The sequence below is a fragment of the Falco biarmicus genome, chromosome 5 (assembly GCF_023638135.1).
Source record: "Falco biarmicus isolate bFalBia1 chromosome 5, bFalBia1.pri, whole genome shotgun sequence".
NCBI classification, from domain to species: domain Eukaryota; kingdom Metazoa; phylum Chordata; class Aves; order Falconiformes; family Falconidae; genus Falco; species Falco biarmicus.
Genome location: NC_079292.1, coordinates 21,379,560 through 21,400,184, shown reverse-complemented (window position 1 = coordinate 21,400,184; position 20,625 = coordinate 21,379,560). Strand labels below are relative to the sequence as shown.

The window sequence follows — 20,625 nt, the reverse complement described above, 5'->3', positions numbered from 1 at the left end:
CATTTAAACTTCCCAGTATGGTGTACAAGCATTTACTAAGCCTTACTTGCCAAGTAGTTACGAATCATTAAACTGAGAAGTGCATCTGTGTAAGTGTATGTTCTCTCAGCTAACAAAAGAGGGGCACAGAATTGTCATTACAAGGCTAAGATCATCCAGCTAATCAGTTGGGGAGTCTTAATTATAGCCCCTCAGTGCACTTGGGGTGGGAATCAGTAACATTTGCAGGAGTTCTGCAACTTTCAGCTGCTTTGATCTAGGAATGCTCTAAGAATTAACACAAAACGTAAGTGGCCACCACCACCCCAAAGCCAATGAGTGATCATCTAATCATCAAAACACTGTTCAAATCTAAAACTGTAAACAATTTGCATGACTCAGGGTCTTGACTCATATCCATGGATAAGTTTAGCCTGGGACACCTGAAACTGTTACTCAGCCTCATGGCTCACCTCACTCTGGGAGCAGCAACGGCAGAACAAACCACACATCTCCTGAGTCACCCCAGCCAGCTGCTGCCAGCACCCCATCACTAACACTACAGCCGAGCCAATACACCATCCAGCCGCTGCTGGAGAGGCCTTTCCATTCCTCCCATCTCCACTAACCTGCTCGTACCACTTCTCCTATACCATTCCTGGCTCTTCCTTGACCCCACGCTGGAGGGAATTATGCCAACAGAAAACTAATTCAACTTCAAGCAAGGAATTTTATGCAGTTTAACCTCCCTGAACTGCCTCATCTTAGAGCCACCTGAGAACGTGGCAGGAGAGTAAGGACACACAGTCGGAGGCAAGAGAAGGTCTAGACCACCCCAGAGCTTCAGGCCATCAGCCCCCATCTCAGACACTGGTCAAAGACCCACTCACCAGCCCTTGTCAGAAGCAGTAAGCTCTGAAGCAGCGCCAGACAACCAGGGGTTGGCTACATCTACCTGGGTAGATGCATGCAAAGGTCGCAGCCACATCCATTAGTCAGAGTTAGCTGTAAAAGTCAAAGTCCAGTATCATCTCAGAAATAAGGTCTTCTAGCCATTTCTTGAGAGGGCGGATCTACAGCAAGAATCCAGAGAGAACAAAAATGTGATGACAGAGATCTTCCCCCAGATGTGATGGGAACCACCTCTGCAGGTGTCATGAAGACAAGCCCAGCATACTTGATTTTGACTTCTGGGTTTGCAGGAGTGCCATCATTTCTTGTATGAGCAGGTGTGCAAGACTGCAGAACCAGGTCTATACATCAGCTGTGATAGTACAACAAAATGAAACAACTGCCTAAATAAATGAAAATACAAACTTGCAAAGATGTTAACACTTGCCAGTCCAGGCACGTATACTGTGCCCATGTTATCAAGGTAAAATATTACTTTAGCACACCTAAAGGCAGACAGACACAAGTAAAATACTAAACTTTAGTACATTTTAGTTTTAAAATGAAGAGTAGTATTACAGGAAAGAACAGTCATGGCTGTTTACTGGGATCTCTGTGCTGTGTCAGTACTATGAAATAAACATTTGGTCACACAGTACTTCAAAAGCGCATGTTAAAATTTCAAGGAAAGGGAAAAAACCACAGAAAAAACAGTATTTATGTATTTAATACATAAATCAATCAAGAAAAAAATACTGAGATTTTTTTTCTTCTAGACAAACACTGTGAAGAGCTACAGTTTAATGTTTCACTGCAAAGCTGATATGATCTTACTTATCTATTTTGAATAGACCCTTACCTTTATTTCAGGTCCTAAAGAAAGTTCTATTGGATCTGACAAAAAAAAATTATCTGCTTCTTTTAGGCTTATTTATGCACTAAACCTTCTTTCAACAGATGCTTTAGCTCTGTGTGCCCAATTTTTTAGTCACAGGACTAGGAACAATTTTATGGCTACCAAATCTGGTGTTTTATTTAAATAACATGACTTCCTAAGAGACGGTGGAAAGGACTCTGGATTTGTAAATCCAGTAAATGAAATACCTCAAGTCTCTGGAACACACACTGAAGTCACTGGAAAGCAACAGTATGAAGGGAAAGAAAGAGAACGAACAGTATGTACTCCCAGATACCCTCCATCAACACATCTCGCTTCCTTTAGCAACCAGACAGATTGTCAACTCCTAAACAAACTCATCACCCAAAGCAAAGGAAACCAGCTGGGGTTTTGCTGCTCCATAAGCTTGCTGGCTGTTCCTCGTGCATCCAGGTTTCTCCTGAAAGCCTGGCGTTCTTTGCTTCTCCCTTATAAAAGGCACCCTCTGCTGCTTTTAGGAGTATAAAGGGAGAGCAATGCAGATAATAACTCCATCACTTGCCATCCTTGACTTATCAATGCTATTGTGTCATCTAACACCACGCTCCTCTCACCAGACAAGAGCTGGACTTCAGAAGGGGAATGCAAGGGAAAAAAAACTATTTGTTGGTTTTTTTTTTAAAAAAAAAAAGGCAAGAAAGAAAGAAGATCAATAAAGGAGGAGTTTAGAAGTATTAAGCACACTTGAGGAGAAATAGGGATACCCTGAGGGTCTCTAAAAATGGAGAGATGAGATTAGTATATCAAATGGAGAGGTCTCCATACACTGGGGACAGAAGTCACAGTCTTAGTGGAAAAATGTCCTTTACCAAGGAACTGAGGCATTTCTAAGAGGATGAAGGAGCTCTTGATCCAGACTCTCTTCATAGGGAGACATTGCCTTACAGAGATGCACTCCTTCCCTGAGAGCCCCTAAGAGAGACTCCCAATTTCAGGGAGGCCACAAAGGAGAACATCAGTTATAGAGACAAACCCCCTCACCCTGCACCTTCTGAAGGGAGAGGAAATATTAGAATAACAATGAAAGAGAGTGGAAGTCAATCAATATGTGCTTTTTACCCCAAAGTTTCAGGAAGAGAGAGATTCCCCTTATGACCGCAACACCTCTTCCCCTACATTCCCTCAAATTGGTTCTTGCATCACGGGGGAGAACTCTTTCTCCCAGGATTTCTGAAGGGAAAGGTGCCAGGCAGCAACATCTTAGGTTGCTCCTGCTCAGGAGTCCCTGTGGAAAATGTGCGTTCCCATGGAGGGATGTTTGGCTGTATCTATAGGAAACTACACATACCCCACACACACTATAGGGAGTATCTACGTTCATGGGTGCATCCAGCTGAGAAGCATGGATACGCATGGATGTATCTGTGTGAATGGGTCAGAGTGGACTTGGGTGCATCTATAGGTGGACACTGGTATGGGCATCATCTGTGTATGCAAAGCATACGAAATGGGGATGTCTATACATGACACACATGGGGCTGTCTGCATGCATCTGAATGCATCTATGTCTGCTGGGTGTGGGCAGATGTGCAAAGGTACAAGTACATGCCTGAGCACGTGGCATACAGGTGCCTGTATGCACAAAGGTGCTTCTCTGCACCCATACATAGGCATCCAAAGAGAGCCTGTGTGCCTCAGTGCATATACACCCATCTCTGTCAGTGTTAATGCAGCTATAGACACATGTATGCACACCTGTATGCATACATGTGTACTGACAGGTACAGGCATGTGCACCTGTTTGCATCCCTATAGATATCTAACCATGTAAACTTGCAGGTATACTTCCCCTGCATGTGCAGGTATGCATCACACATGCATATAGCTACAGCACATAGACAATTGTTATGTGTGTACACATCTATATGCATATTTGTACACATACCAGCATGCATTATGCAAGCGTGCAGATCCACATCTGTCTACTTACCTTCACATGTGTGAGTTCATATATTACACAAGTGGATGCATACCTATGGATAAGCCTACATATTCATGTGTAAGTAAAAAAAACGGTTGCAAACACATGCATAAGCAGCTAAGGGGACCCCTGTACACGCATATATACCTAGGGGGTATATATACATAAACAATGTATGCATCTAAAGGTCATGCACCTGTGCACATAGCACACCCATGGTGCAGATGCACGCTTGGTGACAGCACAGGCACAGTTGAAGGGGGACAGTGTGTACCTGCCATGTCCATAGGTGCACATCCAGCACACACATGCCGGGCAGACAGTGGTCTATGCATTCCCAGCATGCACCCATACACCTCGATGGGCAAGCACCAGGACGGGAGCTGTGCAAACCCAGCCCTGGATGTGTGCAAGTGTGTACCCAACGATATACCCAGAGGCACACACCTGTGCACATGTACACCCAGCATCCATACTGGGTATGCCTGATTATCCCTTGCATACGATGGGATGGGCAGCTCTGTACGTTTTTATGAAGTGCATATCTGCATTTCCAAGCAAGCAGATAACGCCGGGGACGTGAACCCAATGTGAACCTACACACACCCGGGAGCTCACATACCTGGCACCCACATTTCCCACAAACATTCCAACAGCCAGGCACAGTTAAGTGTGCAGGAGTGGGGCATACACACACCCAGTGAGTACCAACACTCCTTGGCAGACGTGAGCGTGTAAGCAAGTACATACCCTAGGAGGCAGGCACACCTCTGGACACACTGACACAGACGAAGAGAGCAGGATCACGCTGGTCACACGTGTCCGTGGGCATACCCAAGGCCTGTGTTTGTGTGTGCACCCCATAATTACCCACAGGGCAGGGGCACACGGGGACACAAGGAGCCGATGGGACCCCACGTCCTCGGAGGAGCATGGCCCTGACACGCGGTCACGGGCACACCCCGGGGCACACCGACACCCCACGCCTGCGTACCAAGGACCCCCACGCCAGGACGGCCTCTGCCCGGAGAGAGGCAGCGCCGCGTCCCCAGGCACCGGCAGGGCTCCCCTTCCCCGGTAGGGTCTGCCTGTCCCCCGGGGATGTCCCTGTGGGGGTGCAGCGGGACGGGGCGCACAAAGACGCGGCGGGGGGTCCCCGCGCCCGCGGGCGGGTGCCCTCCCCCCGTGACACACACCCACAGCTCCACTCGCCGTTACCTTCTTGACGGTGCGCGGCGCCTCTGTGACGGTGCCGTCGGGGCTGACGAGCGCCTCGGCCGCGGCGCCGCCGCTGTCGCCGCCGTCGCGGTGCCGGTGCTGGGGGTGGTGCGGGTCGCTCCGCTTCATGGCCGAAGCCTGCGGCACCTTGGCGGCGCCCGGCGGCAGCCCGGCAGCGGCGGACAGCCCGGGGCAGCCGCTCAGCGGAGGCCGCTCACCGCCGCAGGAGGACGCCGGGGCCGCCTCACGCTCGGTGGCCGGCAGCGGGCAGGGGGCCGCGGCCACGCCGTGCCCGGGAGCGTGAGCGGTCACCGGCTCCGGCCCCGCCGCCTTATCCATGGGGCCGCTCAGCTCCTTCAGCTCCACGGCGGGGGCTGCCACCTGCACCGACATCGCCGCTACCGCCGCCGCCTCCAGCTCCCTCAGGGACCACCCGCCCCCTCAGCGCCCGCTGGGCACGCCGGGACGTGCAGTCCTCCCGCCCGCCGCCCCGCCCCGCCCGCCGCCCCGCCGCGACTACAACTCCCGGCAGCCTCCGCGCCACCCGCCGTGCCCCGCCTTCCCGCGCCGCGCCGTGGAGGCGCCTGGGAAATGTAGTCCGGAGGAGCCGCGCCGCTGTCCCGCCGCGGGGGCCCGCGGGGACAGAGGCGCGGAATGGCGGCGGCGGCGGCAGGCGGCAGGCGCGGTCCCGTCAGGGCCGTGGGGCTCCCCGCGGCCCCCGCACCCTCTCTGGGCGGCCGGTGCCCCGCTTGACCCCCCCCTCCCTCCTCCCCCTTCCCGTGGAGAACTTTGCGGGTTTTTTCACATTTTAGTGGAAATGTCAGCGTTGTGGCCGGTGCCCATCGTGCCACTGGTCGCAGGCCGCTGAGCACCTGCAGCGCAAGGGACTGTGCCAGGCTGCTCTCCTGGGCCCGCTGCGCCGCCACAAGCAAAAGCCTCGCAAACCAGGAGCCAAGACGTTCTGGCGCGACGAGTGTGACATGCGAGAGCCTGGAAAGCTGCTGTCTGCCAGGCCCAGCCAGCCCACCAAGCCCCTGCACGGGTCAGCCCTGCTTCAGGGCCTTCCTATGAGCAAAAGCCAGTAATGAGTCACGTTTACCAAAATCCAGTTCTTCAGGAAAGCTTCTTTTAGGGAAGGGGCATTCAAACACGTCCTTGGTTTGTTTGTTTGTTTCTAGTTACTGCTATTACTGTTATTATGATTAACACAGTATCCCTGGGCACAAGCCAAGGAGCAAAGCCCGTGGGTTAGGGGCTGTGCAAATGCTAAGCAAGTGCAATGTTCCTGTCCCGTTCGAGGGGTGGGAGGTTGCATCCAATGTGTCAGGCCAGTTGGAGGCAAAACAACTGTTTCTTGATACCAAGGGGGCTGTGATAGCCAAGCAGGAGGGATGCAGAGGAGGATGGAATATAGAGAGGCACGAAAAGCTTGCGTGGAGTTTCAGGATCCTCCAAAAGCCAGAAGTTAGAAAAGTGCAGGACAAAACAACTGGCAAGATTGCAATGACCAGGAGAGTTTCCAATTGCCAAGTTAACACTTGCAGCCCAGAGCCTTTAAGTCACTTACAAGCCCTGGGTGAGCTTGGTGTTTGGGATGAGCTGGCTGTGAGATGAGGTGGAGGGAGAGGAGGAATCCACAGGAAGAACCCCAAAATCAGGAGGCAGAGGAGAGATCAAGGGAGAGGGGCAAGAAACTGAGAAGCTGAAGGAGGATTTCACGCTTGGAGAGGAAGAACCTGGTCAGCAGCTGATGACGCGCTGCATTGGTAAAAACTCACTGGGGACAGGAGGAAAAATGGTTTCATTATATGCAAGGGTGGCAGCTGGACTGGAAAATGTCTAGGACAGAGGCGAGGAGAAAAAGGGCTGTAAAGCATTTAATGGGCTCCAAAGGCAACCCTGTACGAGAGACGTCATAGAGGATGATGGGAGGAATGTGTGAGTAGGACTGAAGTTAAAGGAAAAGCAGCACATTACTTTGTGCGTGGAAAGTACTGGGGAGAAATCCTAACTTTATTGAACTAATGCTATTTCCTTACTGAAGTGAAATCAGAATTTGCATGTGGGTGTCACAGCACATTTCTCCCCCTTCCTAGTATCAGAAAGCTCAGTCTCAGGACAGATTTCAGTCTCAGAAGGGGCCTTTGAAAGCAAAACTTTGAAAGCTGTGATGGGAGGGATTTGAAGTTGTAGCAGATTAATATCCCTCCCCTTCAATATACGCTATGTGTTTCTTGCAGCCATAAGACAAGAGCAGGCTCCGTGCAAAGCCCCAGCAGCTGCAGCACCATGGGTTTCTCCTGCAGAGTGGGGCTTGTGCTGACCTGGAGTGCCGATTCCCCCAGGCAGAAATCCTCCAGATGTTATCATCTCCTGGTGCTGCAGATCCCACAATCTGAAAAAAAAAAAAACCAAACACAAACTGCCAGGTTGTTTTGCACACACCTGACCTGGGGGAATCTGTTGCTCAGGCAATGTCCTGACCCCAAGTTTGGTCCTTTGTGCTACCTGCACCCCAGCCATGCATGCATCACCCACCTGGCTCAGTGTAGGATCTTCCAATGCACTTGCCCTGCTCGCCTTTTTAAAAAGTGCAGTCCTCAAATGGGGTTACCAACAGGGATGGTATTTTCCTGGAAAAAAAGTCATATACTAATTTCAGCATGTCCAAACACCCCTGGTGCTAATTGGAGATGCCTCCGTCATATCAGGGCACAAACCACTGCTTGCGTGCTGAGCAAATAGATGATATCACAGCTTGCCAGCGATCCAGCAAGTGGTCCACACTACCAGAGGAATCTGCTAGGCTGTACTCGACAATTTATCTGGGAAAAAAAAGGATATCAGGAGAGGCCGTTTGGTTAGGGAGGATTGAGTGGTTTAAACAATCGGGGCTCTGCGAGAGTGGCACCAGCGGTGCCTACAAGAGAGGTTGGGGCTGGCTCCTTCCCCATGCTGCGTGTGTGGAAGAGAGCAACAGGGACAAGAGACAGGCAGTGAGGCAGGGCTGCCTTTGCCTGAAAATAGGTTTGTGGCACCTTTGGAGAAAGCAGCCTTGGATGGGAGAGAGTCTTCCCCTTGACAGCTGTAGCTGTGTGTAGACCTGTGCAGGAGACAGCCCAGTTTCTTGTACCAATGATAACCACAAACACCAAAATTAAGTCGGAAAAAGAGTAAAATGGCTGCGGTCTCTCCCAGAGCTGTAAGGGCAGGCTCAGCTGTTCTCTCCAGCCTGGTACACCTGTGTGTGCTGCTGTGGAAATACCTCGTTCCCGGATGGGCTGGGGATGGGCATGCTGTGCATGGTGGAACCAAGCTGGACCCAGTCTACCCCTCAGTGCCCACGGGCCTGGCTTATAGGGTCCTGTTTTGAAGGGACCCATATGCCTGTGCTGCCTGGGAATCAGCGTACATAAGCCCCCAACAGGGAGCATATCGTAGCCCAAAGGTGAGGGAAAGTGAAATTAGACATTGATGTCAGGCATTTTGTAGTCGTCTCTATCCCCTTTGCTTCCTTGGCACGTGATAACCAGAGATGGAAGAATGGAGGAAAACCCCAGGTAGACACATGAGTGCTCTAGTGCAGACACCCGTACTTTGATCTTGCACAAACAAAGAAAACCCAGGTTTTTCTCCACCACAACAGCTGCAAAATCAAGCGTGGCTGAACCATCCGGCTCGTGAATTGCCGTATTGCCCTGAAATCCTCCATCTGACCACACTGCACTGTGGGGAATGGCTGGCATCGTGCAGTGATGCCTGGGAGGAGACCGAGCTGGTTACTGGGTCAGCAGAGCCCCAGCCACTTTCACGGTCTGGATTTGCCTGTTCCTGTGATGTTTGGTCCTAAAAAAATCAAGCCAACAGCCAGGAGCGTGCTGGGGTTAGTGACGGAGGGCAGGAGTGCTCGGCACAGATCCTCTTTGCTTCCCTGATCCTAGTTAAAAGCAGCCCAGCCTCTCTTAACAGGGATGGTGTGAGCTCCTGTAAAACCCCATGGCACACAGTGATCTAGCCACAGAGCACCGCTACAAAGGCTAAGCCTTCCAGAGATGAAGAGGGGGGGGTGGGGTGAAAGGTATTTATATGGAAGTTTTTCAGTTCTTTAATCCCCTACTGTAAGCCAACAGACACAGTAGTCATTTTACCGATATATATGTAAATAATCCCGAACTAGAAGTCGATACCACACTATATTAGCTCTCCTAATTGTACCTCCTGTATTACAGACAGGAATTTAAGATGATTCAGCCTATATCCCTGCCTAATGGCATTTGGACATTTGATACGAGCAATCCAATTTTACTGCAGCTATTGATTTGTTCTGGCAACGTCCCTGCGACTGGCGTGTGCTGTCGTAGTTTTCATTCATTTAATTACGGCAAAGGCAACTAGATGGCCAGCTAGCACCGACATTTGTCCGTGAGGGTGAGTGGTTAAATGTACTCATAGCGAATATTATCCAGATTCCTTGAAACCTCCCTGCCTGGCCCTGATGAACACTCTCGAGGGTGTCTGGGGAGATGAGTGACCCTCCTGCACCTCCCAAAACCACTTAAAACGCAGAACAGTGGGACAGGGGTGCATGCGTGTGTGGAATTCCTCTCCCTGCACTTGATTTTCATGAAATCTTTGCAGTCTTTACCTACAATTTTCTCTGCCGAGAACAGCAGAGTACTGTGCCAGGGGCATGCCCGACAGACAGACAGACATGCACAGGCATGTAATCCTATGAGCCTTGTTTCCTTAGGAAATCGGCTTAAAATAATAACTGGAAGATATTAAAGCTGTTTCACAATGGGAAGGCAGGCAGGGGGAAGAGGAAGGGCTCTTCGCTCCTTTGTAATGTAAAGTGGAGCCTGAAATACTGCTTCTCACCTAAAGGGAAAAGAATAATAAATAAAAGGATGTTATTTACATGTGACCATTTGAGATCTTCCCTTTCTTACCTGAGGATACTCGATGTACAGCTGGGGAAATTAATTGGGTTTTGCCAGGCAAGGAGCTGAGCAGGTGACACCTGGGTCACCAAAGGGAGATTCATCCCTTGGGTCCTTAAAACTTGCCAGTAACCTTCCCCGATGCTGATAGAAATGGAGGGAGAAGATGCTCTTGCAGAGAAGTTCAGGGGACATGGTGTGGGGAGCAGGACCCTGTTCCAGCCTTGTCCTTGTCCCTAACAAAACTGCCCCAGTCCTGGCATCTCCTCCACCGGAGCTGGCTTGGCCAACCTGGGACTGCCTGGTCCCAGCATCTCCTCCATCGGAGCTAGCTTGGCTGCCCTGGACCTCTCCAGTCTTTTTCCAGGTCCCACATCACACGCATCAGTGCCGCTGTGGGCAACCGCACAGCTTTTGCTGCTCACATTAGTGCTTTCCTGGCTGCAGTTTCCCTACGAGCAGCATCAGTCAGGGTAAAGCCACGGTGGTGGCTGGCAGCCGCTGCACTACCCTGTCCCCATCCTATGGCCAGAGGAAAATGCCCTGGAGCAGAAAGTGGGAGAGACAAGGCAAAGGCACCTCCCTGCCTTCTGAATTCTTCTGAATTCTTACTCCCCTGCAGAACCTGACGCCGAGCAGTGTACACCACCATGAGCACCCACGGTGCTGAGCGGGACCACCAGCCACTTTTGGGTGAGGATGCTCGGTGCTCCCAGCCTGGTGCCAGGGCAGGATGCTCCCAGCACAGCAGGTGTAAGAAGTTGGTCTGAATTTGTCCCTTGCCGGGCATTGCATCCCTTTTAACCAAGATGTTTTAATCATAACCATTTAAATGGGGGGGGGGGGTTGGTGGTTGCTTCTCATTTTTCCCACTAGAGCAAAGAGCTGGTTCCACCTTCTGAACCCTCTGTGAGGAAGATGGGGTGTTGCCCAGGATAAATCCTTTTAAAAAGCCACTACTTTGTCCTCGTGTGCTGAATTGAGGGGGCTTTTTTGGTACCTGGGGGAAAATAGAGGGGATGTGGTGCAGTCAGGACATCTGTTGTTTCCAGAATGAAGTATTTTAGCTTTTTGTTTCAAAACGGTATATACATAAACTATATATATATATTTAGGAACAGCTGCTACAATTAGGTTTTCTTTTCAAAAAGACTCAAAAACAAAATATAGATCGTTTAAAAAAAAACCAAACACAAAAATATAATAAACATTTTGTTTCGCCCCAGATAAACCAGCCTTTACTCTGGCTTCCTGCTGCTCGCTGGCCCCTGTGCAGAGCCCCGCGACAGCAGCAGAGTGGGGTCAGCCCACCCCACTTGCCAAAAACCATCAGGGAAAATGCAATTTTCACCAGCCAATTCCACTCAAATTTCAGAGGGACACCTGGTCTCCGGGATAACCGAGCACCTGCATGCCTCACTCACAAGTGAAATAAAAAAAGGCCACTTTCCAAAAGCAGCATTTCTCCCCAAAAGCACCAGTCACACAGCCCATTGCCCAGCGCTGTGGGCAGTAGCAGTGCCTGCGGGACCCCACTCTGGTCTGCACCCAGCAGCACCCCAAAACCTGGGCCACCCCACTGCAAGTTTGGGGATATTTAAACCCGTAGTGCCATCTGCTGGCAAAGGACCCCCCCAATATTGCTACCCAAGCCCAGCGAGTGTCCCCCGTAACAGTCCCCAGAGCACCCACAGACCTTCCCAGCCCCTCACACCTGCCGTCTGCAGGGAGGTGGCCAGGACGGGGGTATTACAGCAGTTTAAAGCAGTTTTTAGCAATTTTTAAAGCAGTTAAAAGCACGTTTTAGCAGTTTTTAAAGCAGTTAAAAGCAGGTTTTAGCAGTTTTAGCAGTTTTTAAAGCATTTCTAAAGCGGTTTCTAAGGCAGTTTTTAATGCAGTCTAAAGCGTTTTTAAGCACAGTTTAAAGCAGTTTTTAAAACAGTTTAAATCAGTATTTAGCAGTACTTAAAGCAGTTTTTAGCAGGTTTTAAAGCCGTTGGAGCTTTTTTAGTAAAAAAGGACAAAAACCTGCAACATTTCCTCGCACTCAAAACCTCCCCAAAGAGCCCAGGGCAGCCGCTGGCAATGGAAACTTGGCAAATTTAATACTGATACAGGAGGGTTTTCCTTTACACAGCAAAAATTAACCCATGGAGGTCACCGGGATAGAGAGAAAGCCAGGAGCCTATCAGGATTTAATATAGATGTGTACAGGGATAACGGACAGATACAAAACACCAGCAGGGACTGGAGTCCTCCTACCTCAGGGTTCGGCTGGGTTTCCTGTAACTTGGGGAGGGGAAACGGTTCTTAAAAAAAATATATATAAAAAGCTTTGCTCAGGGGGCTGGTGCACCTGGACAGCAAAGGCAACCCTGACTCGCCTTGCACACCCTGGGGTTTTAAAGTTTCATATGGGGTTTTTTGCGTCATGGCTTCCCATAGTCAGGGACCAACATCTCACCAACCCTCCATTTTGGGTCTGGTTCAGCTCTCTGGGGAGCTGGAAGGCACTTGGGACCCCTGAAGAAATAGGGGTGCACCCAGAAAAGTGGGTGTACCCTGAGGATGCTGCTGCTGCCCCATGAGGCAGGGGGGTCAGCTCATCCTGCTCTTGGTCGCAGCACCCGAGTGGAGACCGTGCCCAACCGTCACATCTTGGTGTATTATACAAAGATTAAAAAATAAAAATACAAAAAACTATTGGCACAAGTGTTTGTAAGCTCTACGTACCATCTAGCCATGGGTGGGGGTGGAGGGCGAGCGAGGGGTGTCAGCGGGTCCCAGCACCCCGGGACACAGGACAAAGCTCACCAAAATCTACCCTGACCTACATTCACCTGCTGCCTGGTACCGCTGTCCCGGGGAGACCACCCACCCCCATTCCTACTGGTGGCAAAGGCAGCAACCCCCTTGTCCTTAAACCCCTGCAGGACCTGGGTGGTGTTTGTTCCACCGACACCCCATTTGTCTTCTCCTAGTGATGCCAGGATATCCCAAAACTGTTCTGCCAGTGTCTTGCCGGGCTGGGATGTGCACAGAGTCTAGTCTGGGCGATGTGGGAAGAAACACCATCCTCCAAGGGGAGAAATCAGCCATGGCCGAGCCAGGGGGATGCTTGGGACTGGCCTTGGCAGGACAGGGTGGGCTTCACTGTCCCCTCGCAGGCTGCCTGTGCTGGACGAGGCTTTGGGTCTCACCCCAAGGGTCCCTGTCCCCTTGCAACATCCCTCTGGGCTTAAAAGTCCGAATCGGCGTCCAGCAGCTCTGCTTCTACCAAGTTGGTCCGAGAGTGGATGGGGGCCAAGACAGCCCGTTGGCCCTGAGTCCTCGTCCCCCTGCCGTGGGGCAGTGTGCCAGGGTTGGGGGGCCAGAACAGACCCCCATTGTGCTGCTGGCACCTGCTGCTGGGGCCAGGACTCTCCTCCTCTGGGGATCCACTCTCAGGGCAGAAGGGGTTGCTGATGAGGTGGAAGACATTGGCTCTGCGGCAGCCATCCCATGGCCTCCCAGCAAAGGTGGCTTCAGGCTGGCTGGGCGGGAGCCCCGGGAGGATGTCAGGGGCAAAGGCGACCAGGCAGGACTGGGGGGGCAGCCGGGGCAAGTGAGGGATGGTGCTGGGGGCCAGAGGGGCTACAGAGGCCCCCAGGCAGTGCTCAGGGCCTGGGCACACCTCCTTCTTCTTCTTCCTCCGCTTCTTCTTGCGGCTGCTGCGCTTCTGCAGCTCAGGAGATACATCAGCCTCCACCACCCAGAGGCTGGCTCTCTCCTCCGGTGGCACTGCAGGACACAACGGGACAGGTGAGAGCAGCCACATCCTGCCCTGTACCTCCCCACCAGCCCCAGCCCTCTGGCTCTGCCTCCCCACACATCCCCAACACCCCTCAGCCTGGTTCGTTCCCCCAAGAGATGGCCCACGCGGTCCCCAAGAACTTGCCAGGCGTCGCCACAGGCGTCACAGAGATGTCCTGGGGCAGGATAGCCCCTCTCCTGGCCACCATCTTGGTAACGTGCTGGGCCCACGCCGAGGACACATCAGCAGACGGCTCATTGATGTCAAATGCTAAGCCAGCTGCAAGAAGAGGGGAGCCCGGTCAAGGGCAGGGACTTTAGGGGCCCCGGGGTGCCGCCGAGATGACCCCCTGCCATGGATACATACCCACAGGGCCATCGTGTGAGACTGTGTGCATGCTGAATGACAACTCCTGGCCTGGGTCACGCAGCAGCTCCTTGCGCTTGGAGAAGGCCTTCGCAATCATCTTGCTCTTCTTGATCCTCTTGGGCTGGTCATCACTCTGCCCAGTCAGCCTGGGGACATGGCGGCTTAGAGCAGGGACACAGGGTGGCCCAGGCACAGGGACACACAACCCCAGGCATCACAGCTGGGGGCAAAGGGACCCTCCCCATCTCCCTTTCCCCCTCTGGACAGGGACACCAAGGGCTGGGGACTGCGCTGGATGGCACCCCTGGGGATGGAAATGTCCAACAAACGGGATGTGAGACACCCACAAAGTGGGAGAAGCCACTCCATTCCTGAACCACTGTCTGCTGTGAGCCCACAACCCATCGAGCTGATGGACAAGAGTCTGGGAATGACCTCCAACATCTCAGGATGTTGGATGGGGCAGGAAGGGCCACACGCAGCTGTGGTGACATCCTCGGGGTCCCACCTGCACCAGGTGCGTTTCCAGATGAGCAGGGTGGCCTTGGTCCAGACCCAGGTGCTCATGGAGACCCCGGTGCCAAACATGGCAAAGAGATTGATCTTCTCCACCAGCAAGCTTGGCCGGTTCTTGATCTCACAGTCTGGGATGGGTTTGTTGGTCTGCGTGGCAATGGTCACATTGGCTTCGCACCTATGGGGACAGACGTAGGACAGTGGCCATAAGGAGGAGGGCACCAAGGATGCCCCACAGCTCTACAGAGTGGAGATGCGGTGGCAGTGCTGGTGGGAAACTTGAAGGTCTCCACCCTCCAATGTCCCCTGCTAAACACAAGGTGCCAGGACGCTGCAAACATCCTGCTCGCTCTCCCATCCCTGTCCCACTCACAGGACATATTCCCGAAAGCTGCGCTCCCACTCTGCCTGGTTGAAGAAGTCGTAGAAGTGGCAGCCAAAAGTAATGAAGACGAAGCCAAAGGCCAAGAAGCCAAAAATGCCTGGAAGAGAAGCAGGACATCCCTGGTTTAGCCTGACCCCAGCAACACTAGGACAAAGATGTTGCACCAGCATCATCACTACAGCTTTGTCCCCACTGCAGCCACCCCTGGGAAGGTGGGGCTGTCTGGGTTCTGGGGACAAAAAGTCCCCATTCCCACTCAAATTCCCAGAGAAGTGGTGCCAATGGAGCCCTGCTTACCCAGCCGCAGCATGGTCTCATTGATCTTGCTGGCCGCCTTCTCACTCAGCAGCCCGGGATGGTTGCTCTTGATGGAGAAGAGCGTCATAACCCCTGCAGTGGAAGGATGAGGTAGTCAGGGTGAGGGGGACACCCACAGTGCCCCTGTCCCCATGCTGGGATAAGCCCACACCTACCCCGGATGAGGAAATAGCCCCCTACGATGAGGACAAGCCCAATGGGCGCCAGGACGAAGCCAGCCCGGTAGTGGTAGTTCTTGTACCCCACAAAGCAGATGCCGCTGACAGAGTCACCATCCACCTGTGGCAGAGATAGGGACAGAGGAGCTCAGCCAGCTGTAGCCACCCCTCCCTATGCACATCATCCTGGCAGGGAATTGCTGGGACATGGTATCGGGGTCCTGTTACCTGTGCCACAGCCAGGATGGCAACAGTGAGGACGAAGGGGATGGACCAGGTGATGAGGTGGAAGTAGGAGGTCTTGCCCAGCAGCGGCTGGTAGGTGGTCCCCAGCGCCTTGAAGGAGGTGTGCCAGGCATAGGTCAGCATGACGAACCAGATGACACCCGACATCAGTGAGTAGTAAACGATGACAAAGATGATGACGCAGGAGAGCGTCTCGTTGGAGCTACGTGGGGGGAGGCGAGACAGGAGTGTCACCAACCTCCACCAAGGGGACAAGGAGGAAGGGGGTCTCTCCTGCCCCAAGAGTGGAGCATCCTCCATGCTCCCAAGAGGCCAGGAAACCCCCAAGAGTCCTCCTTGGTCCCAGGGACACCTCTTGGCACGTGGCCATGGTGGGATGGTGACAAAGGTGACACGTACGTGGGTTCTCCCAGCCGCATGGTGCCATCAGCCCGGCACACGATCTCATTGCGAGCACCATCCATGAACTGCGCCAACCAGCCGATGCTGCCGACGAAGAAGCAAGCATTGACATAGAAGAGGATAACGGCAGGGTAACGATTGGAGTTCCTCCAGTCAGCGACGAATGTGGCCTGGTGGAGGTGGAGGAGTAAGGGACAGCTTGGTGCCCAGTCCCCTTTTGGGGACACCTCCCCATGTTCCCCCGCATCTCACCAGGGTGAAGAAGGTGCAGAAGATGGTGACAGAGCTGAAGGCAGCGATGTAGACATGCATTTCACGGTGCTCCTTCTCGGTGAAGAGTGGATTCTGGCACTGGATGCCGCAACCCTCCACGTCCTCATACCAACTCTTGGGGTTGTCTGTCCGCACCAGTGGTGCCTCACACTGTCCTGAGCTATTGAACTTGATGTTCTGCACCTCATTCTACCAGAGGAGAAACAAGGCTGTGAGGAGGAGGAGGCAGCACCCCTATGGCGAAGGCTGTGCTGCCAGGGTAGACATCAGTTCCCCCATGGAGGGCTGGGGACAGCTGGCGTTTTCTCACTCCCGCTGCCCTGTGGGGATGCGGAACCCATGGCAACACAGTGGGGCATCCCCCCTTCCCCATGTCCTCCCCGCCGTACCGGGCATCCCTCAGGGAAGCGATCAGGCGTGCACTTGAGGAAGTCGGGCCAGCCACGCTCACGCTCCACGATGGTGCAGGGGGCTCGGGTGGCCTGGCAGAGGGTCTGGCTGGGCAGCTCCACCTGGCCATCCTCACACTTAGGCATGTAGACAGCACAGAGCAGGGGCTGGATGACATCCCAGCAGCGTGGGGCATTGCGCAGGCCTGTGGGGACAGTGCCATCACCGGACCCGGCTCATGCCATTCCCTCAGCATGTGGCCGCATGGGGATGTGGGGCGCGATGGGATGGGGCAGAGCCCAGCAGCAGCAGCAGGGAGCACCAGCACCATCCACCCATTAGCTCGGTGCAGGCAGTGCCCAGATCCTTCTATAATGCCTCTGGGGCACCGTGCCAAACACCAGGTGCTACCCCGCTCCACTGCCGTAAGGGACTCAGCCCCGGTCCCCTGCTATACTGCTCTCTCTCTGTGCTGTACCCAACCCCAGGCCTGCTTCCCTGTCATACAACTATCTATACTGTACCCATCCATGATCCGCTGCTATACTGCTCCCCCTCTATACTGTACTCCCCCTATACTGTCCTGTGCTCCCTCTGTGCCCATCCGCAGTCCCCCTCCCCTCTATAACGTACCCTGTCTTCCACTACACTACTGCCCTCATGCCTGGCCTCCTACTGTGCTTCACTCCCCATCACTGTACCCATCACCAGTCCCCTGCTATACTGCTCCTTCTCTATACTGTACCCATCTCTTGTCCTCTGCTATATTGCTCCATTCTACACTTTATGTGTCTCCTGTCCGCTACTATCCTGCTCCCCCTCTACACTGTACCCAACCCCAGGCCCCCACTATACTGCTCCCCTCTATACTGTACTCATCTCCACTCCCCAGCTATACAGTTTTCCAAACTGCACCGACCCCCAGACCGCTGCTATATGGCTTCCCTCCATACCGCACCCACCCCCAGGCCCCCACCATACCGCTGCCCCTCCACACCGCGCTCAAGCCCCCTCGATACCGCACCCACCCCTGCCCGCCTCCACAGCGCTCCCCGGCGCCCCGCGCCCCTCCCCCCGCCGCCAGCGCACGTCCCGGGCCTTTCCCAGGCTCCCGCCCGTGCCCCCCTCCCCCGCCCCGCTATACCGCGGGACCTCCCGACCCGTCCGTACCTGACCAGAGCAGGAGCTTTCCGTGAGCCTCCTCCTGCGAGGCGGAGTCGGCGGCCAGCAGCGTGGAGGTGGCGGCGTAGGGCAGCGCCGAGCCCAGGCAGGCGCCGTAACGGAGCCGTTCGCAGGGCGCGGGGCGGCGGCAGCGCTCGGGAACGGCCGAGGCGTTGAGGAACGGGGCGGCGGGGCAGCGGCGGCCACCCAGCGCCAGCGCCATGCCTAGCGCCAGCGCCCACCGCCACCCGCCGCCCTGCGCCGCCATCCCGGCCCGCACCGGCGCTAGGCGGGCGGCCCGGCCCCGGCCCCCGCCATGCCCCGACGCCCTTTGTTGAGCTCGCCGGGAGCGGAGCAGGGCCGCTCCTCCTCCTCCTCCTCCTCCTCCCTCGTCCTCAGCGCGGCCCGGCCCGGCCCGCCACGGCCCCGCGGCCCCCGCCGGGGCGGGCTGAGGAGGGGCGGGCGGCGGGAAGGGGGGCACAGCCCGCTTTTGATGGAAAAAGTGGCTTTTCGTGAGGAAAAAGTTACTTTTTTTTGGAGTGGGCGGGGAGGGGACGAGTTTTTGAGGAGGAAAGCGGGGTGCTGAGGAGGGGGATCGCGCGGAGGGAGGAGGGAAGAGGGTGGTTCTCCCGAGGGGGGGCTGCGGGAGGCGGGGGGGAAGCGTTGGGTTTTGTGAGGGGAAAGTTGGGTTTGGGTAGGGAGAAGTGGCTTTTGGGAGGGGAAATGTTGCTTTGGAAGGGGAGGAGTCGCTTTTTGGAAGAGAAAGTTTGGGTTTCTTCGGCGAGAAGCTAGATTCGGGTGGAGAGAAGAGAGGGCTTTGGGAGGGGGAGGTCCGTTTGGAGGGGGTAAGTCGCTTTTTGAGGTAGTGAAGTGGGTTTTGGGGAGGATAAAAGTTGTTTTGGGGAGCAAGAAGTTACTTTTGGGGGTAAAGTTGCTTTTTTGGATAGAGAAGTCACTTCTAGAGGAGAGAAGTTTTTTAGGGAGTTAAATCGCTGTTAGTGGAGGAAGTTTGGATTCGCAGGGCGGGGGGGGGGGGGGGGAGTCACTTTTTGGGAAGGAAACTCGCTCTTTGGAGGCAAAAAGTTGCCTTTGGGGAAAAGCAGCCACTTTGGGGGAACAAAAGTTGCTTTTTGGGGACAAAAGGCACTATGGGAAAGAGAAATTTCTTTTTTAGGCAGAAGGCCACTTGGGGGGGCAGAGATAACTTTTGGGGGAGTAAAAGTAATTTTTTGGAGGAGAAAAGTTGCCTTTGGGGAAGAGAAACCACTTTTTGGGGCAGAAAAGTCAGGTTTGGGGGAGAAAATGCACTTTTTCAGGACAAAGGACACTATTGGAGAAAAAAAGTTCCTTTTTGCAGATAAAAGTCACATGGGGAGTTACTTTTAGGGGAAGAAAAGTCACTTTTTTGGGGACAAGAGTCACTTTTGGGGGAGAAGAGTCACTTTTGGGGGAGAAGAGTTACTTTTGGGGGAGGAAAAGTTGCTTTTTGGGGAGGAAAAGTTGCTTTTTGGGGAGGAAAAGTTGCTTTTTGGGGAGAAGTCACTTTGGAGACAAAGTTTTGAAGGGGAGAAGCCATTCTTTAGGAGAGCAGCAACTTTTTGGAGATAACTTGCTTTTGGGGGGAGAAGTAGCTCTTTGGAGGATAAATTTTTTGGGGAAAAGTAACTTTTCAGGGGAGGAGAAGTCACTTTTTGTGGAAAGGTATTATTCTTTGGAGAAGTAATCACTTTTGGGGGAGAGAAATTGCTTTTGGGTGACCAGCCACATTTTAGCAGGGGCTGAGGTAGCTTTTGCAGGGAAGATAAACTGCTTTGTTGGGGAGAAAAGTTGCTGGGGGGTGGGGGTGGGGGAAGCTTTTTCAGAAGTTACTTCTCTGGGTGAGAAGTCTCTTCTTGGGGGAGGCAATGTCACTTGGGGGGGCATTGTAGGGACAGTTTTGGGGGCATTTTCCCAGAGCACCCAGCTGATGGATGCCAGAGGGGATCATGGGCAGCTGGGAGCTGGCCCTTGGCTAATGCTGGTGCAGTATCAGGCCCGTGCAGCCACTCAGTCCCCAAGAGCCTCACACCACCTTGGGCAAAAGCCAAGGGGGGGGGGGGGCGCAGAGTGGCCAAATTCAGTGCAGGGAGGTGACAGAAGGGCACAGACCTGCTGGGCCCTGGCCTGCTTCGGTGCTTCCCATCCTCACACAAAGGGCCAGGCACCGGGCCACATCCCAACTCCCTCTGCAGTGGGGCAGTGCAGGGGGACCACCCAGCCCGAGGAGAAGAAAAAACAAAAAAACACAACAAAAATACCTCTACCCAGTTTTTGACAGCTCCAAAAGCAACAGCAACGCTGGGGCCCACAATGCTGTGGTGGGATGGGGAGGGAAGCAGCAGCACATCCCCCCTCCCACCAGCACCCCAAAATTTTGCAGGCTTTTCCCAGGGGCAGGCAGAATAGGTGGGGATTTAGGTTCCCTCCTGCCCAAAGTCACCCTGTTGGAGAGGTGCTTGCTGCCCTGCTCCAAGCTTGCATTGCTGCGGCGGGTGGGGGTGTTCTCTGCTGTCTACTAGTGGGTTGTGCTGCCCTCACCCCATTCACCCCCCGATTTGGAGCCCCACAGGTGACCCCCACCAGCATAATACTGTTGAGATGATGGAGGCACTGCACAGGAAGGGGCTGGCATCCACTCTGTCCCCACCAAGCCACCCCCACAGCCATGGCATTGTTCCCCTGTGGCCTG

At 53.9% G+C, this 20,625-nt stretch overlaps 2 protein-coding genes across 2 annotated transcripts in view; both read right to left on the bottom strand.

Moving 5' to 3' along the window:
- Positions 1 to 5,396, bottom strand: part of AHCYL2 (adenosylhomocysteinase like 2) — a 109,366-nt gene extending 103,970 nt beyond the window's left edge. The window contains exon 1 of the mRNA XM_056340147.1: positions 4,947 to 5,396. Coding sequence (XP_056196122.1) covers positions 4,947 to 5,339 — 393 coding nt within the window. The 5' untranslated portion in view covers positions 5,340 to 5,396. The remainder of the gene's footprint in view (positions 1 to 4,946) is intronic.
- Positions 5,397 to 11,968: 6,572 nt separating this feature from the next.
- SMO (smoothened, frizzled class receptor) lies at positions 11,969 to 19,362 on the bottom strand. The gene is made up of 12 exons (XM_056341028.1): positions 17,907 to 19,362; positions 16,736 to 16,941; positions 16,326 to 16,535; positions 16,071 to 16,243; positions 15,654 to 15,873; positions 15,423 to 15,546; positions 15,247 to 15,339; positions 14,938 to 15,046; positions 14,557 to 14,742; positions 14,046 to 14,194; positions 13,824 to 13,958; positions 11,969 to 13,666 (listed from the first exon to the last, which is right to left on the bottom strand). The coding sequence occupies exons 1-12, from the start codon at positions 18,163 to 18,165 to the stop codon at positions 13,125 to 13,127; spliced, it is 2,406 nt and encodes an 801-aa protein (XP_056197003.1). The 5' UTR covers positions 18,166 to 19,362; the 3' UTR covers positions 11,969 to 13,124.
- Positions 19,363 to 20,625: the final 1,263 nt, after the last annotated feature.

What these genes read in the sequence shown, in the direction of transcription:
- SMO (XM_056341028.1), bottom strand. Translation starts at nt 18,165, where the DNA reads ATGGCGGCGCAGGGCGGCGGGTGGCGGTGGGCGCTGGCGCTAGGCATG. An exon ending in TCTGCACCTTCTTCACCCTG is followed by an intron (nt 16,244 to 16,325) that starts GTGAGATGCGGG and finishes CACCTCCACCAG; the next exon opens with GCCACATTCGTCGCTGACTG. An exon ending in TGAGACCATGCTGCGGCTGG is followed by an intron (nt 15,047 to 15,246) that starts GTAAGCAGGGCT and finishes CTTCTCTTCCAG; the next exon opens with GCATTTTTGGCTTCTTGGCC.